Here is a 25,553-nt window from a genome sequence, read left to right on the forward strand (position 1 = left end):
CACAGCCCAACAAATTAACGGCCTAGAAAGAGTAAAAGCGAGTGTTTGGGTCGTGGTACGGGAGGATGCTTTACCCACGAGAATTCAGGGGCCCCGGAGAGCATAAGCGGGAGGACACAAACGCTCGATTCGCTTCTCGGAGCTACAACATCCCTATACACACAACAACAACCCGACCGCCAGAGCTCACCGCGTGCCGTGCCGAAAGCAACAAAAAATCACCTCAAGATTGGTGAAAATGCCTATCAAAGCAAGCTCCCTCCCCATGCGTCTCCGGCTCCAGCCACATCACCTCACTCCAAGCGCACCCCTCCGCCTCGGGCTCCATACCCAGCTCACAAATTCTGGTAGCCATTGCGTCGGCCACGCGATTTCCCTCCGCCCAGTAGTATTGAGGAATAATGGGGAGATGCGACCTTACCCACTCGAACCTCACCTCGATGCCCTGGTACTCAAATTGTGGAATTTGGGCGCAAATGTCCTCTACCAATTCGACGTTGCGGCCGTATCTTGCGGCCATGTGGGGACGCTCGATGTCAGAGATGGCGAATTTACAGTCGGAGACGACTACGATCGTGTCGACCCCGTGAGCGAAGCCCACTGCGAATTCCAACGCCGAGTGAATGGCGAACACCTCCGCCTCGAGGGACAGCTCATCCTTTGTGCTGAAGCACTCTCCGGCGGAGGTCGCTACGCCGAGCCAAGCGCCGTTGACCCAGGTGCAGCAGGAAGAGCCGCCGAAGAGAGCGCCGTCGTCGAAACGGAACTTTGCGCTGCCGTCGACGAAGAATTGACGGGTTCGGCGGGGTTGCTGTTGTTGCTGCTGCTGTTGCAGAGACATCTCGGCGGAAGGAGGAGAGGAGAGAAGGGAATGCTTCTGCCGCGGTACTGTTTTTGGTACGGCTAGTGCTGAGCTCGTTGCTTCAGTCACTGCGGAGGGTAGAGAGCGGTCCGGAGGAGAGGAGAGGAGGACAGGCAAACTGCTTCTGTTGCAGCGATGTCGTTCGTATGGCTAGTGCTGAGCTTGTCTCTTCAGTCACTGCCGGAAGAGGAGAGAGGTCAGGAGAGGAGGAGAGGAGAACGAGCGAAATTGCTTCTGCTTTCGGGAGGTCGTTGATGCCGCTGGCAAAGAGATCGTTGCTCTTGCTTTCGCGGTCTTTGGAGGGAGGGATTTCGAGGGAGAGGAGAGGAGTCGAGGCCAAATTGCTTCTGCTTCGGAGGGGATCTTGATGCTGCTGCCGCGGACTGTGATATCGTCGTCGGAGCCAGAGCACAAGAGAGAGAAGCCAGAGAGGAGGTAGAACGAGACAGAAGAGCTTCGACGGACGGAAGGGTTGTGATGCCGCTGCCGAGGATCGTCTTGCTGCTGTTGCTGTTCGAAAAGAGGAGAGCGACGCCGGAGGAGAGGAGGACACAGGCCAGAGAGCTTCTGCTTATGCTATGGTGTTGGTACTGCTGCCGCGGAATTTGGTGTCGTCGCCGTCGTTCAAGAAGAGGAGAATCAAGCCAGAGAAGAGACGAAACAGGCGGGAGAACTTCTGCTGTCGAGGCGGCGTTGGAGCGGCGGCGGCGGAGCTAGTTGCTGTTGCTGCTGCTGCCGAGAACGGAGAAAGCCAGGAAGGAGAGACTGGTCTTTGAGCGAGAGGTGAGGCCGCCGCTGCTGCTGTTAGATTGTTCGGCGGCGGCGGGAAGACGAGCGGAGGAGCAAAACAAGAGGAAGGAGAAGGCGTCGCGGCTTGAAAACGGGCTTCTTTCCAGATGATATTGCTGTTGCTGCTGCTCTCGAGACAACGTTGCTGGTACGACGGGAGTGGTGCGGACTTCGTACGGGCAAGGCTGGTCGGTGTCGTCGAGCGGAACGTTGATATTGCGTTGTCGTGCGCGCAGACGACGTCGAAACGCCAAGACATATCGGACTTCAGCCCGCTTTACCTCCCTTCACTCGCTTGGGCTGGAGTTCCACTTCACCAACTTTACAAGACGAACGTCAACATCGACAGATCGCAAAGGACGTCAGCATCATTGCACAAGGCACATCCGGTATTACCGCAATAACAGGACATACACCCTGCACAGCCTCCAATCATGCTTCCGGTCAAGAACACACACGCCGCACAACCTTCAAGCGTGCTCAAGCACAAGGTTCCAACGATGGCACCATGCTATCTGCTCGGACTACCCGCCGAGCTCACCATCAGCATCTTCTGCGCCCTGGTCCCGGACCTTCACATCACCATTCGCAGCCACACCGGCAAGGGCCCTCACACCGAGGCAACGAGCTGGAACGAATGGAAAGATCTCATGAACGTTGCGTACACATCGAAGCTGTGCTGAAATCTCGTCAATCAAGCCACTCGGCTCCAGAAGCTCAAGAAGAATGTGAAGCTGGTGGTGGAAGTGGACAGCCTGGACGAGATCATGACAAAGGAAGAGGAGCAAGACGAGGCGGGTACATTTCTGCCGGAGCGATTCTGGGTGCCGGATCATGTTCTCTCCAGCTTCCACACCCTTGACATGCGCTTTGGGATCGAGCTTGTTATCAGAGAGCCCGCCACTCCGGCCAATGCTTCCCTCATCAATCGCAACAGGTGCTTGAACATGTCATTGCACGCCACCGACGTGCACATGACCTTCGGTACGCCCGTTGACCGCGCTGGCTATATACTCGACCCTCTTCCTACCGCCGACGGCAACTCCGACACCGCGGATGACGTCCTTGAGCTGAGGAGTTATGACAACTTCTCCGACCGCGATCTCCGCCTGCATGACGACACCAAGTTCGAGGCTGCGATCGATATCCTGACCTTGCCAGCGGTGCTCACCCCAGCGAAAAGCCCCATTACGGAGTTCCGCTCCAACTTGGTGACCGTAAACACTCTCTACGCCTTGCGGCTTGAAGTCGACAATTACCTTGTACGGCAGAAAGTCCTTCCCCGCTACATTGACACGTACTTGGACCGTATGACTTGAGGCGGATGGGCTGGAGGATTGATTGAGGGAAATCATAGTGCGAGCTTGTACCACTGAATCAAGACCGAAGTTGTGCAAGTGGAAACTCCTGCTGATCGGGAGAAAGGCGGACAAAGAGCAGAGGAAGGCTGTGCTTGTTGGCGCCGGATTCGGCTTGGTGTTCTTTGACTGACCTTGTTTCTTGGTCTGCTGTGTCATAGAGGGACGGATCTGGCAATTTTGTTCTTCTCGAACCTGCGTCTGACCAGAAGGGAGTCTTTCAAAGAATGAATGTCGTCAGGTTATAATATGTCTAAGATCGGGAACGCATCCAGGCGGTCCTGACCAGAACCTCACATCCAGCGGAGCTGGAGCGAAGCCCATAGCTTTATTGTGTTCTCTTTCAACAGCTCGTCTTACACAGGAGGTATGCAATTCAGATGTTCTGCGAATCTCGCCTCCGTCCTCTCGTAAAACCATTTTCCAGGAACTACTTGCAACCATTTCATCGTCTCCCAATGGTCCCAGTCTCATGCATACCATATTACCTTCTTTCCAGCATAGTAAGGAGTGCTATGATTGCTTGCAAATGTGGTGAAATGATGTGAAAGAGTATTCTTAAATCATCCCATAACGCGAAGAATGCCCTCGTTGTGGGAGCATGTGTCAGGCGAAGAGTCCCGCATATGTCTTGGCACGGCCATGGCTCCGCCCACTATGCCTCGTCTCGTTCTCGTCCCGTCACGAACGAATCGTCCAACATCTCATCGTCTCTTCAATCATACGTCCAACCACACCAACAAGTACAACCACAGTCCATCAAACCGCAACCACACAAGAGAAGCAATGTCCTCCTCGCGCCCTCATCCATGGCAGCAAGATTCCTCCTCCGCCGCCGCCTCTCTCCAGCACGACCAGCCACCAGAGCGACCACTTCGAATCCGTCAGTACTTCGTCGACGCCTCCGTTCGAAGCCGTGACCGAGACAACATGGACTTCGGAGGAGCTGCGTGGTGCACTTGGGAGACCGGGCAGTGGGTGGGTCGTGGGATCGCGCTGGGAAATGCGTGGGCACATCGAGACGAGCTTTCTCTCCAGGCGGAGATTATGGCGATCGACTTCTTTCTGGACGAAGCTCTCACGAAAGCGTACCAGCTGGATGTGTTCGTCGTTTACAGCGACTGCACCTTTGCCATGTACGATGTGGATGCGCAGAAGCGTGGACAGTACGTCAAGCCCATCGTTTCCAAATTTTGAGCATCAACTGAGCCAATGGTGTAGATACCGTGGCCCTCACTATCGCTTGTTGGAAGATATCGGGGAGAAGATCGAGGAGCTTGAGGACCGAGGAAAGAGTGTGGTTTTCAAGCACGTCCCCGGCCATCTCCCTCCCTCCCCGAACAACTACCAGGCATTTGGTGAGTAGCCATGTATAACATGTATGGAGATCCGTACTGATTGACTCTTCCAGGCAACCATGCAGCCGACGAAATGGCGAAAATCGCATGCAGAGCATCAATGCACGGTAAGACGGATTTCAAGGGCTGGGAAAAGTCCCTGATCATCTACGCCAACGATGGATGGATGATTCCGGAGGAGCGCGCAGGACAGTCAGCGAGCACAGCGGTGTGGGATCGGAACTGGGGTTGATTGTACTGTTGCAAAATGGCTTGGATATCGGCGGAGAAACCTACTTACCGCTGCTACTTTCGAGAATGAGACTTCTGCTTCCTCACAATATCACCAACATCGACTCTGCTCACCAAGGGAACACTCCGCAACCATGGCAGCCCCAATGGAGGACGACCGTGCCGACGGAGCTTAACGTCAAGCATATAGTCGCAGCAAGGATTGGCCGCAGCTCGCGCATTGCGTCGAATTCACCGATGAGAACACCGCCGCTGTGTCCTTGTGGTTCCTGCAAGCCAGGTTCTCCGCTTATGGAGTATTTCTAACTTGGGAAGAGACACATGCTGACGTATCGCCTCAGGCAAAGACGACGATGCGAAAGAGCTCCGCCGTATCCAGGACATCATCTACTTGAACAACATTCAAGCCGGCAAGACGTAAGGGGCACGCGACCACGATCTCGTCTTTCGCGCCAACGAATGGGCTGTCAACATAGATGCCGATCTCGAAGGTCGGCTCGAGCAGATCAAGGGTGGGGCGTCCGACCACACTAACGAGCATAACCACTGTCCACGCGATCGCGATCGCACAATAGAAGCAATACTCTCGCCATGTCCCCATCCATGGCGACAATACTCGAGGTTCCTCCGCCGCCGCCTCTTTTCGCCTTCAGCAACGGCATCAGAACACCGCACATATCACTTCGCATTTGGAATGGGCACGACCACTGATCTCCGAGAAGAGCATATATGGTGAATCCTGTCTCTACGCCGTCCACTCTACGATGAGGTCACTCCTTCACTTGTCTCGCAGGGCGGCAACTTGGCTTCAGACAAGACTCTACCCATCCGAAACGAGCCAACTTGGCTCCGTATATATGTAGGTCTGCTGTCACCACTTGACTCCTCACACACTAACATGGGATTGCCGTCCTTCAAATTCCGGCGGTAGCTGACCTGCGATTGGATGCCGCGGCCAACCGAAAACGGCGCCGTCCACTTCATGTCAAGCATGCCTGGGTCTTGCATCCCCTGGGATCAGAGCGACTACGACCATTCACTCGACGCATCTATGCACGATCTATACCAATGCTCATCGAAACAATATATCCAGCAGTCATCTCGCGCCAGAAGCCAACCCATTTCCCGGGATCGCGGAATCGGAAGGAGTGCTGGATATGGTCCATGCGAGCCCCTTCGCCGCGCCGCACTCTACCGAGTTGGAGGGAGGGCTGGATCCCATACGTAAGAGCCTCGCAACTACGCCGCTCTTCCCACCACCGTCGAACAACTCCCATCACAACCCGCCGAGTGCCCTCGTAGCAGCAGGCCCGAAGCGCACAGCGTCTGATCCCAGACGTCCCTCCAAACCCGCACACCGACGACGCATGAATGCTTTCCGTCATCTCGACCAGCCCGAGGAGAACGACACGCCTGTGATGGCTCGAGAGCGCCAACGCCGAACCGCACAGCGATACGACGACCCGTCTGTAAGCGATGCCGACATCACCGAAGATTGATGCCAAAGGATTTGCAGGCCTCCCGTCGGTCCGGACGCGAGTCTTCTACCATGTGCTTTCCGCCGTGGTCGCATCTTCCTGGATGTTCTCTGGGTTACAGTCAGTGTCCACGGCAGCACTTTCGAGTCTATGGGGTCACGTTCTCTTCGTTCACGCGAGCGCTCTATGGTAGTCTTGTTAGTAGGCTCGCAACCCTCGCAAAATGGCATTGACGTGACTGGGAGAACAGGGCCATTGTGCTGGTCCGGCAAGTCACATCCGCCAGATCTCTTTGTTGGACTTCTTTCAACGCAAGTCACAACGACATTCTACGCGACGGAGAAGCGATACAACACTCGACACGATACAGCATGCGATGTATTTGAGCTTGCCAATGGTCGTCTTCCGGTCATCTTCCTGCTTCAGACCTCTCACAAACTTCAGAAAATGACCAACCCAAGCAAAACCCCAGATCGAAACCAGAACGGCGGCGGCAACGAGCATCTAGACGATGCCTTTCAGCCCAGCTCCCTGTACGAGTTCGATGAGTCGGACACACTCCAGATGCATAGACTGACCAACACGAACATGCAAGGACTATTCGAACCAGTCGGGTATCGACGTACTGCTCAACGTCCGTTCGACTACGGTGCTGCATCCAAACAACTCGCGCCACCAACCACTCTTCAACAGACTCAAGAACCGATGTTTGTGACCCCTCGTGAGGTTCTGCACAACTCTCCACCGCCTCGTCGGGTTACGTACATGCCACGGTTTGGAGAGGATCAGGACAGTGAGATGCAGCGGCAGGCTCAGGGAGTTGAGGATGAGGATGCTGACGCCGACCATGAGTCGATCACCGAGGAAGAGTGGCGGGCTCATGAGTTCCAGGACCAGATGGCTGACGCCGAAGAAGTTGCGGCTGAACCTCAGCAGGAACAGCAGGAGCAGATCGAGGAGAATCAGCCAGAGGTTCCAGATGCAGATAGCTCCGGCACCCACGCTATGCCGGTCAAGCTGAGCGATGATGAGGAGCATGAGCAGGATGACAGTGATCTCTCCGACGAAGACGATTCTGCCGACGAACCCACTCCTGCACCACCCACCCAGCCTCCCTCGTCCATGAAGCGCCCTCGCTCGCCTGCTCCAGCACTTGGAGGTACGTACACCTACAAGGGCGCGACGTATGTCATCCAGGGTGACGAGCCGGAGGAGTGGTTGCGAGGTGAGTCGACCGGATCCAAGAGACAGAAGACCAGTGTCGCGGGGGCGAAGAAGGCTCCAGTCCCGGCTAAGGGTGGTGTCGCTTACAAGAAGAAGAGTGCAGACAAGGAGGAGGCCGAGCTCGAGGATGACGGTGACGACGACAGCGATGAGGATTATGATCCTGATGCTTTGGATCTCGATGATTGAGCACTGAGATTGAAGACTGAGATCGGGCAGTCCGTTCGTGGGACATTGGTTTGGGTTTCTCTTTTCGCCTGGCGTTCAAAAGTGTCTCTGGGTATTGGAGTTCAGGAGTTTTGAAAATTGACCGAATTGATAGACCATAAATGAGAAGACCTTACGGCCTAATAAATTATCACGTATGCACAGTAGTGACAGCACAAATGCAATGCTTCCTAAACACACCTCTTGATCTCATACGTTGCCGACCGCCCTTCAGGGGTCGCTTCGCAACGCCGCCAAGACTTTTTCATCTGTTGACATGTCTGACGCCAGCCTCCAACTCTCTCCGCTTCGGCTGTCGTGAGTAAAGTTGATGTCCGGAGCGTTACCGAGGGCCAATCCCCCTTGGGCGGCAGAAATTACCGGCGTAATGGGCTTGCGAGTAATGCAGTTTGTTTCTTAGAGGCACGGTAATAGTGTTAGATCCGGTGGAGGTTAAATCGGAGTGGTTCGTGGTACTTATAGCCTTAGGAAATGCGGAGCCCTCCCATTTCCTTATATCTACGCGTCTGACATCAGCTTCCGACTAGATGTCAGCGATTTTGTAAAGTCGACACCAAAAGCGATGCTACATCCCTTAGTCTGCGATCTCCGCCTGTTGTCTTTGTCGTGAGGCCGCTTCTACATTCTACTTACTACTTGCAAACATGTAGACAAAGACGCTATATACTGTTCCGCTTAAGCAAGCATAGACAACAAAGCGGTCTGATATTGTCTTTCTCTGGACGGTTTTTAGAGCTTCTTTAGGTCTTAGAACATGCCTCCGAATCGAGTTGTCTAGTTTGCTATGCGAGTAATTATGCCCTTCTTATTCTAGCTAAAGACTAGGAGCAAGCAGTATCTAGAGGCTGTTGGCTAAAACCTGCAGTATCGGTTTAACCTTCGATTACTACATTGTGGTATTGATCAGGATTTTTGCATCGTCTACATCGTCCGAGTTTCCCAACTTATACTCAGCAGCAATGACACGGCAGAAGCTATACATCCCTTTTTAAATACATGAGAACGCCGGTAGCGATACCTCGAAGGCTCGCAAAGTTGGTGCAAGTCCGTCCGTGCAGGTCTCGGCATACTACTTGATGCGTATTGCATACTGACTGCGACGATGTTGTTTGCTCTGGTCGATAAGCCATGCTCGACCAGAAGCAGTAGCGTGGGGACCGATGCAAGAAGAACCACAACTTTACAGCCTACCGGCACTTCAGGGGCACTTCAAAGACTCTTTTGTGGCTTCACACCATGCATACTTTGTATACAGAAAACTGCCTTGTCGATTTGAACTATCTAACGGAGTTCTCTCACGAACCCCTTGTACACGATGCGACTCCAAGCTGGCATTCTTTCTCGAGCCGCTGGAGCTGAGCATGTCGTTGCAAGTCAGCGATCCTCGCTTAGCAACAAAACCATTATGATGACTTGGCGAGTGATTCTCAGCCAGCTTTGTTGATTTTCTTTGACTTCACTTGACAAGGACATTGTCAAGTGCAGTGAAGCTCTACAACACTCGACACGATGCAGAGCAGAAGGTATTAAGCTGGCGCATCAGGCGCGTTCTGATTCCTCTCCTTCCTCAAACCTATCAACCATTCCAGAAATTCCACAGAAACTTCAAGATGTCCAACCAGCAGAATCAGACCGAGCAGAAGGAGAAGGAGTTTCGCGAGTGGGCGCAGTTCATGAACCAGGACGATAGACTCCCAGCGATGGCGGAAGATGACCTGCGAGACGTTTACAACGCGCTCCAGCAAGATTTGACCGCCAACCAGGTGGAGGACCCGATGCCCGCTACTACCTTCACCAACACGTCTTCACACCCTCCGACGTATGGCTACCAACCTCATGCGCACAATCTCCCGTCGCAACAGCTCGTGCAGACGAATGTACCGCACAACACTCACTTCTGGGCACCACAAATGCAAGAGCCGCCGAACACCACTCCAGCAGGACAGTACGAAAACACCGGCTTCAATCTGGCTCCACAAAACCCTCTGAACGACGATGCGGTCTGGCGTCCCGACTTCCAGTACACCGCCTTCAATCCGAATCACACCCAGGTGCCCGTTGTAGGGCAGATCCAGAACACGGGATTCTACACGCTTCCTGACAACCGCTTCGCCAATGGTGCTGAGTTCGCTCCTGCGATCGATGGCAACGCTGTGCACCAAAATGGAGCACTTTCTGGTGTGCCAGCTCCACAACGTGTCCAAGCAGAACCTCAACGCTGGTTCCCTCCTACGGCACCGGCTGCGGACGACCTTAATACTGAGATGCAGGACCAGGCCAACGGTGTTGATGATGAAGATGCAGAGCACGATGCGGCCGCTGCACAGCTTCCGGAGGAGTATGAGTTCCTCGATTACATTCCTGAGGAGTGGGATATTGAGCACCAGGCTCAGCAAGCTGACGAACCGGCACGTGTGGAGACTGAAGCTCAGATGCCGCCTGGCGATGAGATCCAAGACGACACCGCACCTCCTCAACCCAGCTCCAACCAGATCAATACACAGGACGACGAAGAAGACTACGGTGACGAGGACCTAGTCAACGGTATCTCTGCCCGACGTAATGCTCAACTCGCAAAGTTCGGCCGGAAGCGTCGTGCCTCAAGCTCCGTGCCTGAGGAGGAGTACTACCTCTGGAAAGGCAAGGCGTACCTGATCCAGGGCAACGAACCGGAAGAGTGGCTGAAGGATCGAGTTCCCAGCAAGAAGCGGAGGATTGACCCGATGTTGGCTGAATTTCCACCTCCACCGGCTGTTGCTACCAACGTCACAGCCGGATCGGATGATGGAGGATATGATGAGGAGCCCGACTCGCCACTTTCCGAGCTGCAGGACTCACCTTCACCGCCACCGAGTATGACTGAGCCTCTTGCACCCACGTTCACCGTTCTTGGCGAGCCTGACAATATCATCGCGGTAGCTCATGGCGACGCTCCCGTGGTTCCGTACGAGGTGTTGGAGGCTGCGCGTTCGGAAGAAAATGGTTACGACGATGATGACGAAAGTGGAGTGTACGACGCGGATGAAATGGATTTTGATGAATGAGCGTTGGGATGTGACAAGGTTGCGTTTGAGATTTTGTTTTGTTCATCACATGGCGTTTGGCATGGAGCGAATTTTTGGCGTTCTGGCTTACGACGTTATGAAGAATACGGACGGTACGATGGAATGGTAATGAACGCAGAATCTGTTGCGTCGGCGAATGGCAACAACGACTGTACAAGATGAATAGCACCAATGCAAGTCTTCCACTATAACCGTTTCCTCTTCTGTTCTTATGAAGTGGTGTTCCAAGCCCGACTCAAAGTTCGGGTCCTGGCCCGAAGTTCAGGTACCTTGTGGCCTCCACGCCGAAGCCATGGTCTTACTCCACGTGGAGCCGATGTGCATTCGAGCTTGTTCCGGAGCTTGTTCAAACGACACTGTGAGTCAACTACTGCAATGAAAATGCCGCTGGCCATGCTATACTCGAACAATGTTGTGATATTGCAAGATTGAACGTAAGCCGCAACTGCACGTATGTACGCCATCGATCCCTCTCCGCCGTGCCCTGACCAGCAATTTGAATCAAACGGCAAATCGAATGCTACCTATTCTACTGTCTCACTTTGCATTGACTTCCAACTGTTTGTACCCTCTTCAGCTCGGCTCCCAATATCGATCAACTGTAGAACGACTGACCCACCAAAAGCCACTCCATGCGTTGACGCCGACGAAGCCTTCACGAAGACAAACCTCGTCGTCATCGCCCTCTAGGTCACGCCGCAACCAATCAGTGACCCTCCCTCACCTGAAACAACAGCTCCCCTCTCATTGGCCACCGCAATCAACAACAACAGTTTGATTGCAGAGCTCCGCACACTAGCGGCGGCGACTACTTAAACCCCCCAACTCCCCTTCCAGACCCTCTTCCTTTCTTCTTCTACATCCCGGTGGCGAGTACTATCCAGCGCCCCCTTCCCTCAACAACACTAACTCTCTTCCAGCAAGGGCTTTACTCTAGGCAATGAGGATTCGTCCGAGCCAGGGTTATTGCTAGTTGAAAACTATCAACTGACTGCTCCTGAATGGCCTTCGGGTCGTCAGGGAATTTTTGGACAAACCATTGAAGCTTCGCGAGAAGACTTCCAACCTTTTTTTTTTCATCAGTTTCATCGTCTTTTGGCGGTGGTCTGGAGAAGAATCTTTCTCCTATTACACGTATCTTGTTGACTGTTGACGTGTGAATTTGCGACCAGAGAGATATTGAGGAGACTTTGTCCGCGGGTGTTCAGCGGTTAGTGTTTGGCGAAGCCTGACTGCCACCAAGCGGAGAATGCATCTACAATAGAAAACTGCACGACCTCTGAGGGTATGGACTGACCGCTGCACGTGCGACCAAGGCTGGATAAGTGGACAGCGACCCGAGACAAGCTTGGTGATTTTGCCGCGACTGACAAGTCAGCTGGGCCACAGACCTTGCCGGAGGTGCGAGAGCCCTCGATCGCAGGCTCAGCTTCGACCAACGATAGGCATGGCACAATGCTGCCACTCTCGGTTAACCACTGACAGCCCATGGCTAGAGTCAGTGGAGCCGACTCATCTTGCTGATACGAGCTGACATCTGCAAATTCACAGATACCATCCTCTACGCGGACATACTCGCACGTCAACTCACAAGGGCCACCGAATCGAAGCTTGCCAACTTCTCAGACAAACGACAAACCTACGCAACCAACTACAAGACGGCTGGATAGTCCGCCGCAGAGAAGAGGAGCATATCGAGATGGAGACATCGGATAGCGAATACTGGCAAGCACGGGCTGTGAGAAGCGTCGTGAGAAGAGCAGGAGGAGCTAACAGGACATTTGGGCCAGACCTGAGCAGTATCGCTGCAATATATGAGCTGTAGATGATTGCTAGAGCACAACAAGAGCTAAGACTGCTCCAGAACGAACAACGAAGCCTACGGAGCCGTCTGTCACTGTTACGGCTCGATCATCTTGGTCTTGCGAGGACTCTTCCCTGTGCTTCCTTTGACGTGGTAACGCGGCACAACGATGAAGTCTGAACCAGAGCAATCTATCGCTCTCGACGGTGCCGGAAGAGGCAAGCAAACATTTCTTGCCGTCCAGCAAGCATACGAAACAATCTTGACCATCAGATCACAGCTGTGCAATCTGACTGACCTCCGTCCTCTGTTATTGCGTCTTCCACGACAGAGCGACGACTTTGCCTCTTTTCGCGAGCTCAGGTGCTTCCTTCTCATACCCTCGCTGTCTGCGCCGAGCAAGCAGCCTCCTTGAAGATGTGCTTTCACCGCAATCCATACACCTTTCCAGCCACAAGACCATGCTCTGCCAGTCCTTCAATGGAGGGAACATCTCCTGCTCGACAACTTTCACGCTAGGGCATGCAGCCTTGCCGATCCCTATGCTCAAACGTCGACGTTCTCTGGCTCCACTCTGCTTCGAGCAGCTCGAACTTCATTCTGAGCTCCACGACCGATCGCACACCGACAAAAATCGAATGTCCAACACATACACCCCAAGTATACCCATCAAAACCAACCTACATGGCTACCACTCCCCTCAACACCCTCGACCTCACCGTCACCTGCGCGAACGGCAATGGCACTGAGCAGTTCTACATCGACTGCAGCGATCGCCGCCGCTCCGAGTTCCTACGCCAGCAGCTAACCGCAAATCCCTTCGCCCTGGCCGCAGTACGCGTTCTTCCCATGCCACATTCACACGCCTCGCTAACAACCCCCCCAGATGACCACCGCCTTCCCATCAACCCACCGCATCCGCCTCTCCCTCGCCCACGACCACACCCTCACCCTCGCCTTACCCACCCGCGTCCCTCACCTCCCCAACGGCGGCCTCCCCTCTTCACTCATCTCGCAAATCCGCGTCGTCGACGTGTGCGAACCCTTCCTCTTCCTACACTCCCTAGAAGAGGAAAACCCCACCATCCGCGTGCGCCACCGCGATGTCCAACTCCCACAACGCTGGCACTCTTCCCTCCGACGACTGACGATGTCATTCGTCTACGACCTCGACGCCGAAACAGGTAGGTTTTGCTGGAGAGAAGAAGGGAGGAAATGGGAGCTCTACACCTCCCCCTGGATCCAACAAATCGGGACATGGATGAGGAAGATCACGAGGAGACGATGGAGCAAGTGGAAGATGGCTTCGCGGATAACTTCAGCGAGTTTATAGAACAGCTCAACGCGCAGGTGCAGACCCGGGAGCAAATCCTAACGGCGCAAGATTTGTTCCTCATGCAGAGGACGTTGGGAAGTGGACAGATTGTGGAGCCGGCGGTAGCGAGGATCAGGCCGGGGAATACGGAGGGTGGGAAGAGATGGACGCAGCGTCAGACGAGGGAGAAGGCTGCCAGGATGTATCGGACGGCTTGTTTGGGGGGAGAGGGGGTTGGATGGAGGGTGTGTTGAAGAGTTGAAGGCTTTTGAGCCCCATTTTTGTTGCGTTTAAGCGAGGAGGAGACTTGAGATACCCGTGGTTGCGCTTCACACAGTCATAGAGACGTAGACTGAACACTAAGGCTGCTACATTTGTCAACTGGTTGTGTACTTGCAACATTCGTTTCCCACTTCCATCACTTCGGAGCTCGATCGAATCTGGCCACACCGTGCTTCGAGATGTCAACCTTGTAGTCTTGTCTGTAACCTGCTCCTTGTGGTCTCCGATCTTGAGAATTGCCGATTCCATGCTGGTACCCAGCCCTTCTCCCTCTTCGCTCACTGCCGCCTCCTCAAATCCATACAGCAGTCTCACTCGCCCTCCAGCCCTGCTCCTTACGCCGGCCTCTTCCCTCTCCACCCGCGCCTCTCATCCACCCCCTCAACCTCATAAACCCCCCCTCCACCCACCGGCAACGCCCTCACAGCCACTTTCTCCCACTCTCCACCCAACTCCGCCTCCACAACTCTCCACTCAGCGTCCATATCCAGATACCAAAGCGGCCAACCCACGCCCTTGAAATCCTCAATCCTCTCGCCCACCCATCTCACCGCAATATCCACCACCGCGTCTTCCAGCATCGCAAGCGGAATGATATGCTTGTCGTAAACCTTGAGGGCTTGGATGGTCTGTACTTCTTGGCCGACGAATTTCCACTCTCCATTGCTGTCGTTGCGGGTGGCGGTGATGACGAGGCGCTTTACGCTACGGCCGAGACGCGCGCGTTGGCGGGCATCGCGAGGGATGAAGGAGAGAGGTACGATTACCTCGAACGTCTTGAAGTGGTCCATGAATCCTTTGTTCACGGGGATGGCGCCATGTTCTTCGGGGTTCTGAGTCGGGAGGCGGGGGTGGCACTCGAGGCGGAGAGGGATGGCGTGGTGTTTTGAGATGTGGGAGACGACTTCGCGCACGATGGAGTCGAGGTGGTGGCAGGTACGTTGGAGGGTGAAGAAGCTGCGGAGGGATGGGAGGCCGGCGACGGCGTCGATGCCGCCGATCCAGTGGGCGCTGCGGTGTTCGCGAAGGGAGATGTGGGATGGGAGGATGGCGGTTGCGATGGCGGTGAGGAGTTCGGAAGGGAGGGTCAGCAAGGTTGGATGAGGCATCGTGATAGCGTGTGTGATGGCGTGTGTGATGTCGAGGTCGAGGAGATGAAGTTGGGGGATTTTAAATGTTCGGCTTCAGCTGCGTTGTTTTGCCTCAGGCAGCGAGCGGTTGTTCAAGGGGTACCTCATAGAACGCCATTCTTCCTCACGATGCTGTAAAGGATCGTTTTGATCGTTCTGAGATTTGCAATTTGGAAGTACTACATACATACTCTTCCGTGAACTCGTTCTGCGCTGTGACTTGACTGCCAAATCGATGTAATTATGCACTCATGATACGTAGCTACAAGCCATACCATCTCTGTCTCCCTTCAACATGCGCTCATCACCCGAGACCTGAGGCAACGAACGTGGGTCGTGAATTGGACAAGACTTTATGCAAGGCATGATGGGCGAAGCAAATAGGGCATGACATCGAGATCATACCTCATTGCGAGTATAGCCTCTTACGATATAGGCAGACTTATCGGTGGTGCTGATAATGCGGTCCGGATGTGTATGCATCATTAATTACAGTAGTAACGCTTGCACCAAACCTCCGAGTTCAGCCATGTGAGTCGCGATGTCTAAGCACGACACGACCATGAAGTAACACACGCGGCTTTATCGCCGCTGTATGTGCGGTATCCTTCGCTGTCCCAATCATGCTGTGGCGGAACGGACTCCATCCGAGACCATGGTATGTAGCCGCAGTGGCTATCCCCAGCTGAGAGAAGGCCGGCAATCCCTTGCCATTTTCAGCTGCTGAGCCCACGTCCCTCAAGCTTCGAGCACCTCTTTCCTTGTGCTGAGTCCACCTTTCTTTGTGCTTAGGCTTCCTCGCATTCGTCCGAGCCCGCCCGCATTGTTGCCATGACCACTTCTTTGTAGCCGTTCAATCCAAGCTCCCGACTTCCTCTCTCAACACAGCCATGTTCTCTCTCCCTTTGCCGAGGGGGGGAAATCCTCTATGGCGCCTTGCCCACCCAGCCAAGCTTGCGAGTCACCTCCACGACCGGGCGATTCACGCCATTGACCCAATCGAAGTACGGATTCATCATCTTCCATTCCTCATGCTGGGTGATGCGCGCGCTGGCTTCCGCAATACGCTGCCTCATGGTACTCAACAAGTTATGTCCATGCGGAGGCATAGCCTGAATTCCCATCAGCGCTTCGCCAACACTGGGGACCAGCTCCGCGATGAGATCATCCTCCAGCTCGGCAAGTTCGAGTACACGCCTATCGTATTGGTCGAGATTGCGGACAGTCTTAACTACGATGCTCTTGAGTCTCCAGCTGGGCCCGGCGCGTTCGACAGTAATGCTCAAACTCTTGACACTATGGCCCAAGCGACTCTCGCCGTCCTTCGGAACGTGCACGAAAGCGAGCGGCATATCCATAATCTCCAGCACCTGGAATCGACGTAGAAGTAGAAAGAAAGCCGACATATGCATAGCCCCCGTTGGGACAGGTGGATCCCAGTACCGCGTGAGTTCGACGCGGAGAGGAATACGGTGCAGGAAAAACACGTCGTGAAGAGCTTGCAGCACCGCCTCAGCCAGCACGGGATCGGCGCGCGCGAAGTCCTCGACGCACTTCAACCGGGCGAAGCTGTCGGCATCGATGATGGGCTGGATGGGGGTCCTGCGGTGGATGCCGTTGGTGTGGATCTCGATGGAGGTTGGGAAGATTTCGGTGACGATTTGAAAGAGGAGTTCTTTTGGGAGGGAGGTGATGTAGTTTTTCTTGCCGGTGGAGGTGATGGTGAACTTTGCCATTTTGTAGGGGGCGATGCGCTGTGTCCGGATGGCACTGCTTCACTCCGATAATGTTTTCTTGACGTGTTCCTGGATTGGGGACAATCCGCCTGATATCGAAGGAGACGGCTGCTGTAAAGAGGTGTTAGCAACCGCAGAGGATGCGCCGGACCTGCGCAACGATGAACATACAATGCAGCAGTAGGTAGCAGCGTCGATTGCTTCAGACCGTGCTCTTGAAACAGAAAGTCCGTGGATGAGGAACTTCGTGTAAGTTGTTGGTCAAAGCAGAGTGCCTGGGCACAGTTGGAAAGCTTAACGCGCGCGTGCAGAAGCGGGTCCATTTCGGGCTAGCGTTTTGAAAAGTGAATGTTCTCTATAATGGGCTAACTTGCTGTGAGAAGTGCAAGTTACGTCAAGTTCAGGATATGATGATGTGTATACCTTAGTCCAGGCAAGTCCAAGCGTCACTTCTGCCGCCGCGAAGGCTGTTGTGCTGGAAACGGACAAAATAAAAGTCCCAAGCACGAAAGGCTACCTGTGCGAAGGAAGATCTGAGTTGCGACAGTGGGTAGACATGAAGAAACCGACAATACAAACATCGGCTCATTTAGAGGCATACCAGAACCGTCGGGATATTGCCTGTCTGTCCATACTTCTGCAATATTTGCTCTATGTTCAGCTTCATGATCTGGACGGTGCAGGTCTCCCGGCGCTTTCAAGGCTGAGGAAATGGGGGTCGATAGGTGAGGTCAGTGTCAAGACGTCGTCAAAATTTGGCACGCGAAGCGGACATTAAACTACAGTACTACTCACGACCGACCCTCAGTCCTGCTAGAACCAATGATGAAATAGCTGCACCATTGATTCAACATTCATAAAGCTCCGGTACCTGGCTGAGGATGAGGACCTTGTGATCTCTGCCTTCTACCATGCTGTGCGCTCGAATGAAGCCCGCGATGCGCTCCTGGCCATTTCATGAAGATCAGAGTCCACCGGCAGGATGCGTGCCCCAAACGAGCACCATCGCATTGCAAAGCTCGCTTAGTCCATGCAAGTCTGTTCTCTTCCGCCTGCTCAGTCGGACGTGTACGAGGCTCCACCTCCACCTCGCCGCAGTTTCCTTGCACAGCTCCGCTCCTGACCAGCAACGACCTCATGGTGTGCCCAGTATGTCTCGCCATACTCAGCCTGTCTTGTCGTCGAGATCTCCGCCGCCAATCCGAGTCCCTCCGTCAACACCTGTACCCTTGTGTTTCGCCCCTCGTTCCTCGCCCTTGACATCCGTAGTCCGCAATCCTCCATTTGTGCCCGCGCTACTGCCCTTCCCTCCCACCCACGCTAGCCTCCGATCGCGATGTCCATGCTCATATCCCGCCGGGATGTACCTCGCCCAGTCTGTGCTCAACGGCAACATATCCCATAATCCGAAGTCTCGCTCCGGGACACCTTTCCAGTCCCTCTCCACGTCCAACCTCATCGTACAGAGGAGATCAGAACCCTGCCGATGATTGCCCAACGCCATGAGCGCCGCTCCCACACGTGCAATGGCGGCTTGGATGAAAGCGTCTTCACATCTCGCCAAGCCCAATATCCGTCGGTCGTACACTTTGAGGCCCAGAAGGGTAGTCACATCGACGGCCAGTACTCTCCAGCTGTCCCCACGGTGGGTGACGGTGATGCTGAGCGTTTTGACCGTATGCTCAAAATCTGGCTCGGGTGTATGAGGGAAGTAGCCAAAATTGAACGACATCTCGACTCGAAGCGTGCGGAACTTGCTGATGAATTCGTAGATGGGAGTATCCAAGCGCGCCTTGTTCCGGCTCCCCTTCCACTCCCTCGCGTACGCGACATGAAGCGTTTCGGGTCGGTTGTCAAAGTAGTTCTGGATTGTCGTTCGGGCGATTGGCTCCAATTGTCGTGAAGTGAGCTGGAGGTTGAGCACGGCTCGCACATTCAGTATGGTTTCGCGGTCGACGAATGAGTCGACATAATTAGGCTGGGTGTAGAATCCGTGGCCAGCGCACATTCGGACGGTCGTTGGTAGTGGGTATTCGGCAATCTTGAGGAGGATTTCGGTCGGGAGGGGAAGATCTTTCATCTTCTTCGATGCGAGGGCACCGGCCGTGACTTGCTTGCCTTGCGCCTTCATGTACTGACGGTGCATGATGATGGCGAGGTAGTTTAGCGGCATGATTGGCAAGGAGAAGTGTGATGAAGAAATGACGGAGAAGTGGAAATTCGGAGAAAGGACTTCGGGGAGACTTCGCCAAGCCAATTTTATACAGCTGTCATTGCCGCATGTATGCGCAAATAATTCCCGACGATAGCTAAACGACTAAAGCGAGTCAAACGTGAGGTAAAACTTAGGTCGTTCGTTAAGATGACTTTGTGGGCGTCTCTGCTAAGCTGAACATGAATTGTCAAGAACCTGATGCAAGGTCCCAGGCATTCTAGACGCCAACACCTCGTCCACGACTCGAAGCGCCGAGCAGGAGACGTTTGCTATGCAGACATCGTCGTGAGCGTAGCAAAAAATACAGATTGCTCACTCGCTGGTAGTCGGCGACCAAGGTGTTCCAACCCAGTGTCCTCAGTTGGTGGTATGGACATCGACGGGGAATTGAGCAAGTCGAGCGTTCAGATTGTGTTTTTAAGCCATGCTTCGCAAGACAGAATAGACGACGGCGTGGCTGCACACGTGAACATCAACGAAGAGCAGCATTGGGCGCGTGAGAATGCCTACTCTTCCTGAGCGTTCCTGGAGGTGTGCCACACGTCATTGATGTGGCGAATCATCCGCCGCTAAGCATGGCCAGTATCGTTTTGGCGGATGAGCGCGAAGATGCTTTGGATAGCGACTGGAGGCAATTGCATCCTTGCGTGGCGAGATACTCTTACGCACACGACCACCCGAAGCCCAACCGTTGTTGGTAAATCCACGATGACCACGGCAAGTCGCAGTGGAGTATGTGATCTCCTCCTCCTCCTCATTCCCTGCCGACACCTCGCTGAGACCCTGATTTGCGTTGAAGTCGCCGACCTCGTCATCCTCGAAGTCACCGTCGGCGCCAGTGGTTGCGCCCGAGGCGCCAAGATCCTTGTTGCGGGTGACTGAGGTGACGAGGCGTTCGTGGTTCGCTCGCGGCCGCCTGTCCTGAAGCCCAAGGTCAGAGGTGATCGCACCTTGTTCGGTTGCGGAGAATGGGAGAGCGGCGAAGTGGGTCTCGGCAACTCCATGGAGCGCGGAGTCTACGAAATGAAGTCAGAGCGAGACTATTGCACGGGGAGTGGATGGTCGATGCTGCTGATGCCATGAAATACAGCTAGTTTGCTGAGGATCTCGCCCTACGAGAGGAAGCACTGAAATACGCCGTGGTATGTGTGGTGCTCATCTGTCACAAGCTGTGTTTGAAGCGTGATCTCGATCAATGGACGGTTGTCAGCGTCGTATTCACAGCGAGATCGTAATCAATGGACGCAGCTCACCTCCTAGATCTGTTCTTCCTCATGATGTGCTTACATCTGCACCTGCCCACCTTGACATTGGCCTGGAGCAGGTTCCAGAGATCGCGACGTGGACGCTGTAAGCATGATCTCCAGCCGAAGGCCGCCCCCTCAGAGCACGCGCTACTGAGAGGTGTCCCATGCGTACCCTTCGACCCTCTTCTTGTTGCAAGAGCTCGCAATGGAACTAGGCTGGCAGGTTTCACCCTATGGCCGAAGTCGTCCATTCGGTCCACTCCTTGCCGAGGCGATAGCATTCAAGGTCTTCTGTGAACGTGCTGACCTTTGCTCCCTCTTCCAATGCGGCGGCTGAACCTCTCTTTGCCAAATCATCGGCACAGTCGTTTCCGGCATTGCCGCTGTGCCCTTTCACCCATTGAAAGACCAGTTCGGCGCCGTGTAGACGGAGCGCCCGTACGCGATAGAGGAACATAAGACCCAGCCATTCGAACGCTCCGGACGGTGGGTTGATGAAGAAATCTCGGCACTCCTCCATAGCACTGACGCTATCGCAGTGCACGATGAGCTTGTTGAACGCGCCCGGATCGGCCACCAGCATGTCCACGGCCCACGAGATCGCCTCGCAAATGCCTCGGATCTCAGCTCGGCTCACTGTGCAGCCCTTGCCGATACCTGTGAGATTGAAGGTCAGCTCCTTCAAGGCCGTGAGACGAGTATGTGACCATGTTTATGCTGATGTGACCATGGTGAGGCTGTGCATCTTGTGTTCTTTCTTCAACATACCAAAGCTTTTGCCCACCCACCATCCATCCTGGAACCTTGCGATGCCGCTGCCACCCCACTTGGCGCGTTCCGTATCCCTGACGGATCCGTCTGCAATGTCAACATGTCAGCAATTGTGCTTGTCTACCCGGCGAGAAGATCAAACCTTGACAGTACTGACCGGTGTAAATGTCCATGGTCGAAATTTTAGTCCATGAAGCTGGGACAATGTCGACAAATTCGACTTTCCCGTTGGCGTCGCGACGTGCTCGAATTTTGTCGCTAAAGGCCATCTTGCGTGAAGATCAGCTTCTTCGCGGTAAGTGTTCGTCACTGGACCTAGACGGCGGAAGTATCGATGAATGTAAGCTGGAGAGCAGTAAACGTCGATATTCGGATTCGCGGTTTCGGTGAAGAAGCGGACAGGGTTGGAAGCTGGCGTCAACATGTCAACAGACGTGAAAGTCTTGGCGGTCTTTTGGATGTTTTGGATCTACGCCTGCTACGGCGACCTGCAACGACAAGGCTCTGGACGACGGCAACAAATTGACGGGCAACAGCCACGAGATGGATCGCAAGGAGCTGTATTCGATTTCTTGAAGCATGAGGACGAAGAACAAGCCGGAAGAACGAAGGATCACTACAGTCTACCACGATCCTGCCTACCATTATCGCAAGCAACAGCGTAAGGCTTCTGGAGCGTGTCACTTTGTATCTTTGAAAATATCCCAGAACTGACAGTGACACACCCACTCTACAGGTCTTTCCAAGATCATGCTCAATATAATGCTCCCGGTATTGAACGCCCACGAAATAGTCTTCACGCACTTTGCACAGCTATCCGCCATCCTGGTAAATGGCCAGAATCGCCGTACCATGTCTGGAACAGCTGGTCTCCATCCAGGGATGCATCTAATAGCACTCGGCAACGTTCAAAAGCCCTGATCTGATCTTATTAGCTAGCTGCAACGTTGAGATAACTGTGGCTCTTCGTCTCTCAACACACCTCTGGTTCTTCACATCCGCCTCGGGCCAAAGTGAGCATCTGTCTGCATGCTATGCAGCTCGAACATCAACACGAAGATTCTCGCATGTATGACGAAGCAATCCGAGCGACGGCGAAGCAACGGTGCTTTGTTCAGTAGACGTGCTTGGACGAAACAGTACAAGCGGTCTTTGTTTGGATGTATGCGAATGGCAACTGGAATGTGAAGTCACTACCGGGACAAAGCAAGCCATTGAAATACACAAACTTCGAAACCTGGCATCGCTTTTGTTCTTTACCATACATGTTTCTGTCGGACCTTTTAACTCCTCTGTGACAAGATCAAAGCTTCACGGCAGTTTCGCCATGATCCCGCTCTACCACGGGGAACGCCAAAGGCGTACAACTGAATGATAGCCTTGATCGGACCGGCCTCCATAGAAGTCGAACGCAAACGAGATCCTGTGGCAGGTACTCTCTAAACTTCAGACTCCAGGCGGCCGTCGGAATTCGATGCTGCCCAGACCACCTACTCTTCGCCGGACGGAAGTTGAACGCCAGCGCCGATCAGCTTGTCACGATCCAGGCTCTCCATATGCTCAAAGAGCTCTTCGTATCCTTTGCTCGTTACCGGGACATCCAGAAGAGTTCGCTGCCGACCTCCGCTCTGACACCTATACCTTCAGTCATCCTGGAAACGACCCTCCAGAGCCGTCGCTGATGGCTTGGTTGTCAGTGTCCTAAGTTGACAGGTCATCCGCCTCCGCCTGGCCATCTTTCCCACTATCGCCTTCTTGCTCCTTCTGTTTCAGTCCCTCACCCATGCTCTCCACTTCCACGGACTGGGTGGACTTCAAAATCGCCAGCACCAACTTCTCCATCTTCACCACCTTCACCGCCGGATTGAACTCCCCAAGATTGTACCCCATATCAATTTCCCACAACGCCTGTCCGATCGGACTGTATCCCTGCCCCAACCGTCCCCTCGCCTGGCGCGACACGCGAATCTCCCTCACAAGCACCCTCACATCCTTTCGCACCTTCTCAAACACCCACGGGTAGGTGCCGACTGCCTTCAACCACGACATCTTCAGACCCAACTCCAAACGAGTTCTTGGTCCCAGCATCCGCCCCGACACGATGGTCTCGACCACGGGCTTGTTGGCGTAGTGCGTGACGGCTTTGATGAAGTCGACGATGAGAGCGGTGGTGTGATCCTCTGAGTGCTCTTCTTCAACTTCGGTGAAGATGTTCCGATGGCGGTTTGGTGGAGAGACTTGTGGCTCCTCGAAGATGTCGTCGATGTCGTCTGTCGCGGCGGAGTCGGTTGTTTGCCAGGACGCGATGGACGCGTTGTCGCTGTCGTCGTCCTCTTCTTCGGGCTCGTCATCCGCTTCGATGCTGGTGCGCAGGCGGAGGTTGAGGATCGCTTGAGCGACTTCGGCTGTCTTCATCAATGCGGCTCGGGCTGGTGAGAAGCCGACGAATACTCCGGAGGCGTACATCGGGCTATCGGTGAGTGAAGACATGGCTGCGGAGGACGTACGCAGGGCTGCAACGACTAAGGAAGGAGTCGTTGTTGGTCCACAGGTGATTGAGAAGTTCTGGCGGCAGATTGTCGAGATCGCGCTAGCCCAATCACATGCAAATTGGAGATTACGAACGCGAACGTGCGCGCAAACCTTATTCTCCTGGGCCTCTCACCTTCCAACCCGAACGGATATATATGCATTATCCCTTCCCCTCAATAAATCCTATCTCTTTTCCTCACCAACCTACGACCTCCCCAACACGTTTGAGGCTATCAAGTTTCCTCAAGATGGCTTCTTCAACATCCACACCCGCCGTCCTCGACACCACCGAGCTGCTCGAAGCCGTCATTCTTCATCTCAAGACCTTCGACATCGTCTAAGCGAAGCTCGTTAACCGCAACTTCTACAACACAATCTCCAAGTCCTCAGCCATCACCCACGAATTGCTGTTCCCCACCACGCTTCCCGGCCTCGTTCCATTCGTTCCCAACCCGATCGGAACCCACGAGTTCTTCATCCCTGATCAGGAACAAAAGCAGATGATCAACCGCTACGACCATGGATGCCTCCACTACGCGCCAGCGACCTCCGGCAAATACGAGCTATTCTGGCACTTGAAGTTGCAAAATCCCATTCCGACTGTCATCGTCCCGCTCAGTGCGATCCAGCAGAACAGGGTCCTGTTCCCGAAGGAGGTTTCAACTCGCATCAACGTCACCAATTGGGCCGCTATGAGCGACGAGGGTGTCAGGAAGCAGATGTGCACCAAGTTTTCTATCACCGTCAAGGCAAGCCGCCTCAACGAACTCCTCGGCCTGATCGAGAAGCTTGGCAAGGCGTTTCAGAACGCATCGCGGACAGTGCTTCTTGAGACCCAGGCGTCGGGAGATTGGAAGCGTTTGCTCACTTACCACGAGAAGGAGATGCTCTTTGAGGATGGTGGGCTCGAGGTCGGCTTCGGGTATTGGTGGATGGCACTCAACAACGAGTACCCCTATCCCGACATTTGAGCGTGCATTGTCGAAAGCAAGTGTCTGTACTTCGGACACACTGAACATTCGCAATGAAGCGTGATTCGGGCTGCACGATCAGCGAGTGGAGATAGAGGAGATGGGCAGGCTTGACGGGCATGGTCTGTCCTTGCTTCTTCCCGATCCTGCTTTGTCTTTCATCCACGGCACGACGCTAGTTTCTGCTTTTATGTGGCCATTCGAAACAATTGCGAATGAACTCGTTTTGGAAAATGGCTGCAATAATGTTGCTCACTCGCGTTGCTTTTCCTGCCTTCACCTACGCTATGATCATTTAGGATCGGCACCAAAAGTACTTTAGCAAGTGAACAATACATCCTATACTACATCTTTGCTGTACGGTAATCCCTTCCCGCCACTAGCAACATTAAATTGAACTTGTCTTCGTCGCGGGGGTCGCATGGTATGCGTCTCTCTCAGCACGAATTGTGAGTATGTAAGTGCGACCAGATCGTTCCTAGCATGCCAGTCCGAACTCGCTATGCAAGTCGATGCACACGACGACCCGACGCACTGTTGAGAGTGGTAAAAAGCACGTGGCTGCTTGTTTGATGCACCGTTTGGTGCATAGTTTGACACTTGTTTGGTGTCTGGTTTGTCATTTGCTAGATCAGTCCTTTGTATGGTGTGTGGTCATATACCACGCTCAGTACCATAGATCTATCAATCAGAGTTTATAACTTCATTCTTCATGCACGGAACTTGCGTCAAGCCCAGCACTACACCCAGCGAGCCATGCGTTATACACAACATACACAAGCCGTTATTGGCCCCATCTTACATCGTTATGGTCCCTCACGGCCAGTCCGTGCCGGTGGACACTCCATTCACTCGCATTGCGATCGACTTCTGCAAGACTCGCAGGTGATAGGGACATTTTGCCATCTGATTGTCGTTGAACCACAGTTTGGGCCGCGTGTGCAAAGGTGTGCTCAA

The 25,553-nt window shown here is 54.0% G+C and overlaps 9 protein-coding genes across 9 annotated transcripts; 5 read left to right on the plus strand and 4 right to left on the minus strand.

The window, feature by feature from the left end:
• Positions 1–265: 265 nt before the first annotated feature.
• MYCGRDRAFT_94815 (uncharacterized protein) lies at positions 266–1,301 on the plus strand (the record flags this gene model as incomplete). Its single annotated transcript, XM_003850865.1, has 2 exons — positions 266–897; positions 1,037–1,301. 2 exons carry the CDS (start codon positions 266–268, stop codon positions 1,299–1,301), a joined length of 897 nt encoding a protein of 298 aa, XP_003850913.1.
• A 1,117-nt stretch (positions 1,302–2,418) lies between these two features.
• MYCGRDRAFT_94816 (uncharacterized protein) lies at positions 2,419–2,970 on the plus strand (the record flags this gene model as incomplete). Its single annotated transcript, XM_003850866.1, has 1 exon — positions 2,419–2,970. The coding sequence occupies one exon, from the start codon at positions 2,419–2,421 to the stop codon at positions 2,968–2,970; it is 552 nt and encodes a 183-aa protein (XP_003850914.1).
• A 696-nt stretch (positions 2,971–3,666) lies between these two features.
• Positions 3,667–7,489, plus strand: MYCGRDRAFT_94817 (uncharacterized protein; the record flags this gene model as incomplete). Its single annotated transcript, XM_003850867.1, has 6 exons — positions 3,667–4,175; positions 4,231–4,367; positions 4,421–4,474; positions 4,940–5,015; positions 5,692–6,067; positions 6,350–7,489. 6 exons carry the CDS (start codon positions 3,667–3,669, stop codon positions 7,487–7,489), a joined length of 2,292 nt encoding a protein of 763 aa, XP_003850915.1.
• Positions 7,490–9,138: 1,649 nt separating this feature from the next.
• Positions 9,139–10,572, plus strand: MYCGRDRAFT_94818 (uncharacterized protein; the record flags this gene model as incomplete). Its single annotated transcript, XM_003850868.1, has 1 exon — positions 9,139–10,572. The coding sequence occupies one exon, from the start codon at positions 9,139–9,141 to the stop codon at positions 10,570–10,572; it is 1,434 nt and encodes a 477-aa protein (XP_003850916.1).
• Positions 10,573–14,329: 3,757 nt separating this feature from the next.
• Positions 14,330–15,103, minus strand: MYCGRDRAFT_94819 (uncharacterized protein; the record flags this gene model as incomplete). Its single annotated transcript, XM_003850916.1, has 1 exon — positions 14,330–15,103. One exon carries the CDS (start codon positions 15,101–15,103, stop codon positions 14,330–14,332), a length of 774 nt encoding a protein of 257 aa, XP_003850964.1.
• Positions 15,104–16,050: 947 nt separating this feature from the next.
• MYCGRDRAFT_94820 (uncharacterized protein) lies at positions 16,051–16,860 on the minus strand (the record flags this gene model as incomplete). Its single annotated transcript, XM_003850915.1, has 1 exon — positions 16,051–16,860. One exon carries the CDS (start codon positions 16,858–16,860, stop codon positions 16,051–16,053), a length of 810 nt encoding a protein of 269 aa, XP_003850963.1.
• A 1,165-nt stretch (positions 16,861–18,025) lies between these two features.
• On the minus strand, positions 18,026–19,033 carry MYCGRDRAFT_94821 (uncharacterized protein; the record flags this gene model as incomplete). Its single annotated transcript, XM_003850914.1, has 1 exon — positions 18,026–19,033. The coding sequence occupies one exon, from the start codon at positions 19,031–19,033 to the stop codon at positions 18,026–18,028; it is 1,008 nt and encodes a 335-aa protein (XP_003850962.1).
• A 1,515-nt stretch (positions 19,034–20,548) lies between these two features.
• On the minus strand, positions 20,549–21,266 carry MYCGRDRAFT_94822 (uncharacterized protein; the record flags this gene model as incomplete). The annotated part of the gene is made up of 3 exons (XM_003850913.1): positions 20,549–20,979; positions 21,091–21,180; positions 21,251–21,266. 3 exons carry the CDS (start codon positions 21,264–21,266, stop codon positions 20,549–20,551), a joined length of 537 nt encoding a protein of 178 aa, XP_003850961.1.
• Positions 21,267–23,581: 2,315 nt separating this feature from the next.
• On the plus strand, positions 23,582–24,596 carry MYCGRDRAFT_94823 (uncharacterized protein; the record flags this gene model as incomplete). Its single annotated transcript, XM_003850869.1, has 2 exons — positions 23,582–23,596; positions 24,009–24,596. The coding sequence occupies 2 exons, from the start codon at positions 23,582–23,584 to the stop codon at positions 24,594–24,596; spliced, it is 603 nt and encodes a 200-aa protein (XP_003850917.1).
• Between the last annotated feature and the right edge of the window lie 957 nt (positions 24,597–25,553).

Source organism: Zymoseptoria tritici, chromosome 7, assembly GCF_000219625.1.
Source record: "Zymoseptoria tritici IPO323 chromosome 7, whole genome shotgun sequence".
NCBI classification, from domain to species: Eukaryota; Fungi; Ascomycota; class Dothideomycetes; order Mycosphaerellales; family Mycosphaerellaceae; genus Zymoseptoria; species Zymoseptoria tritici.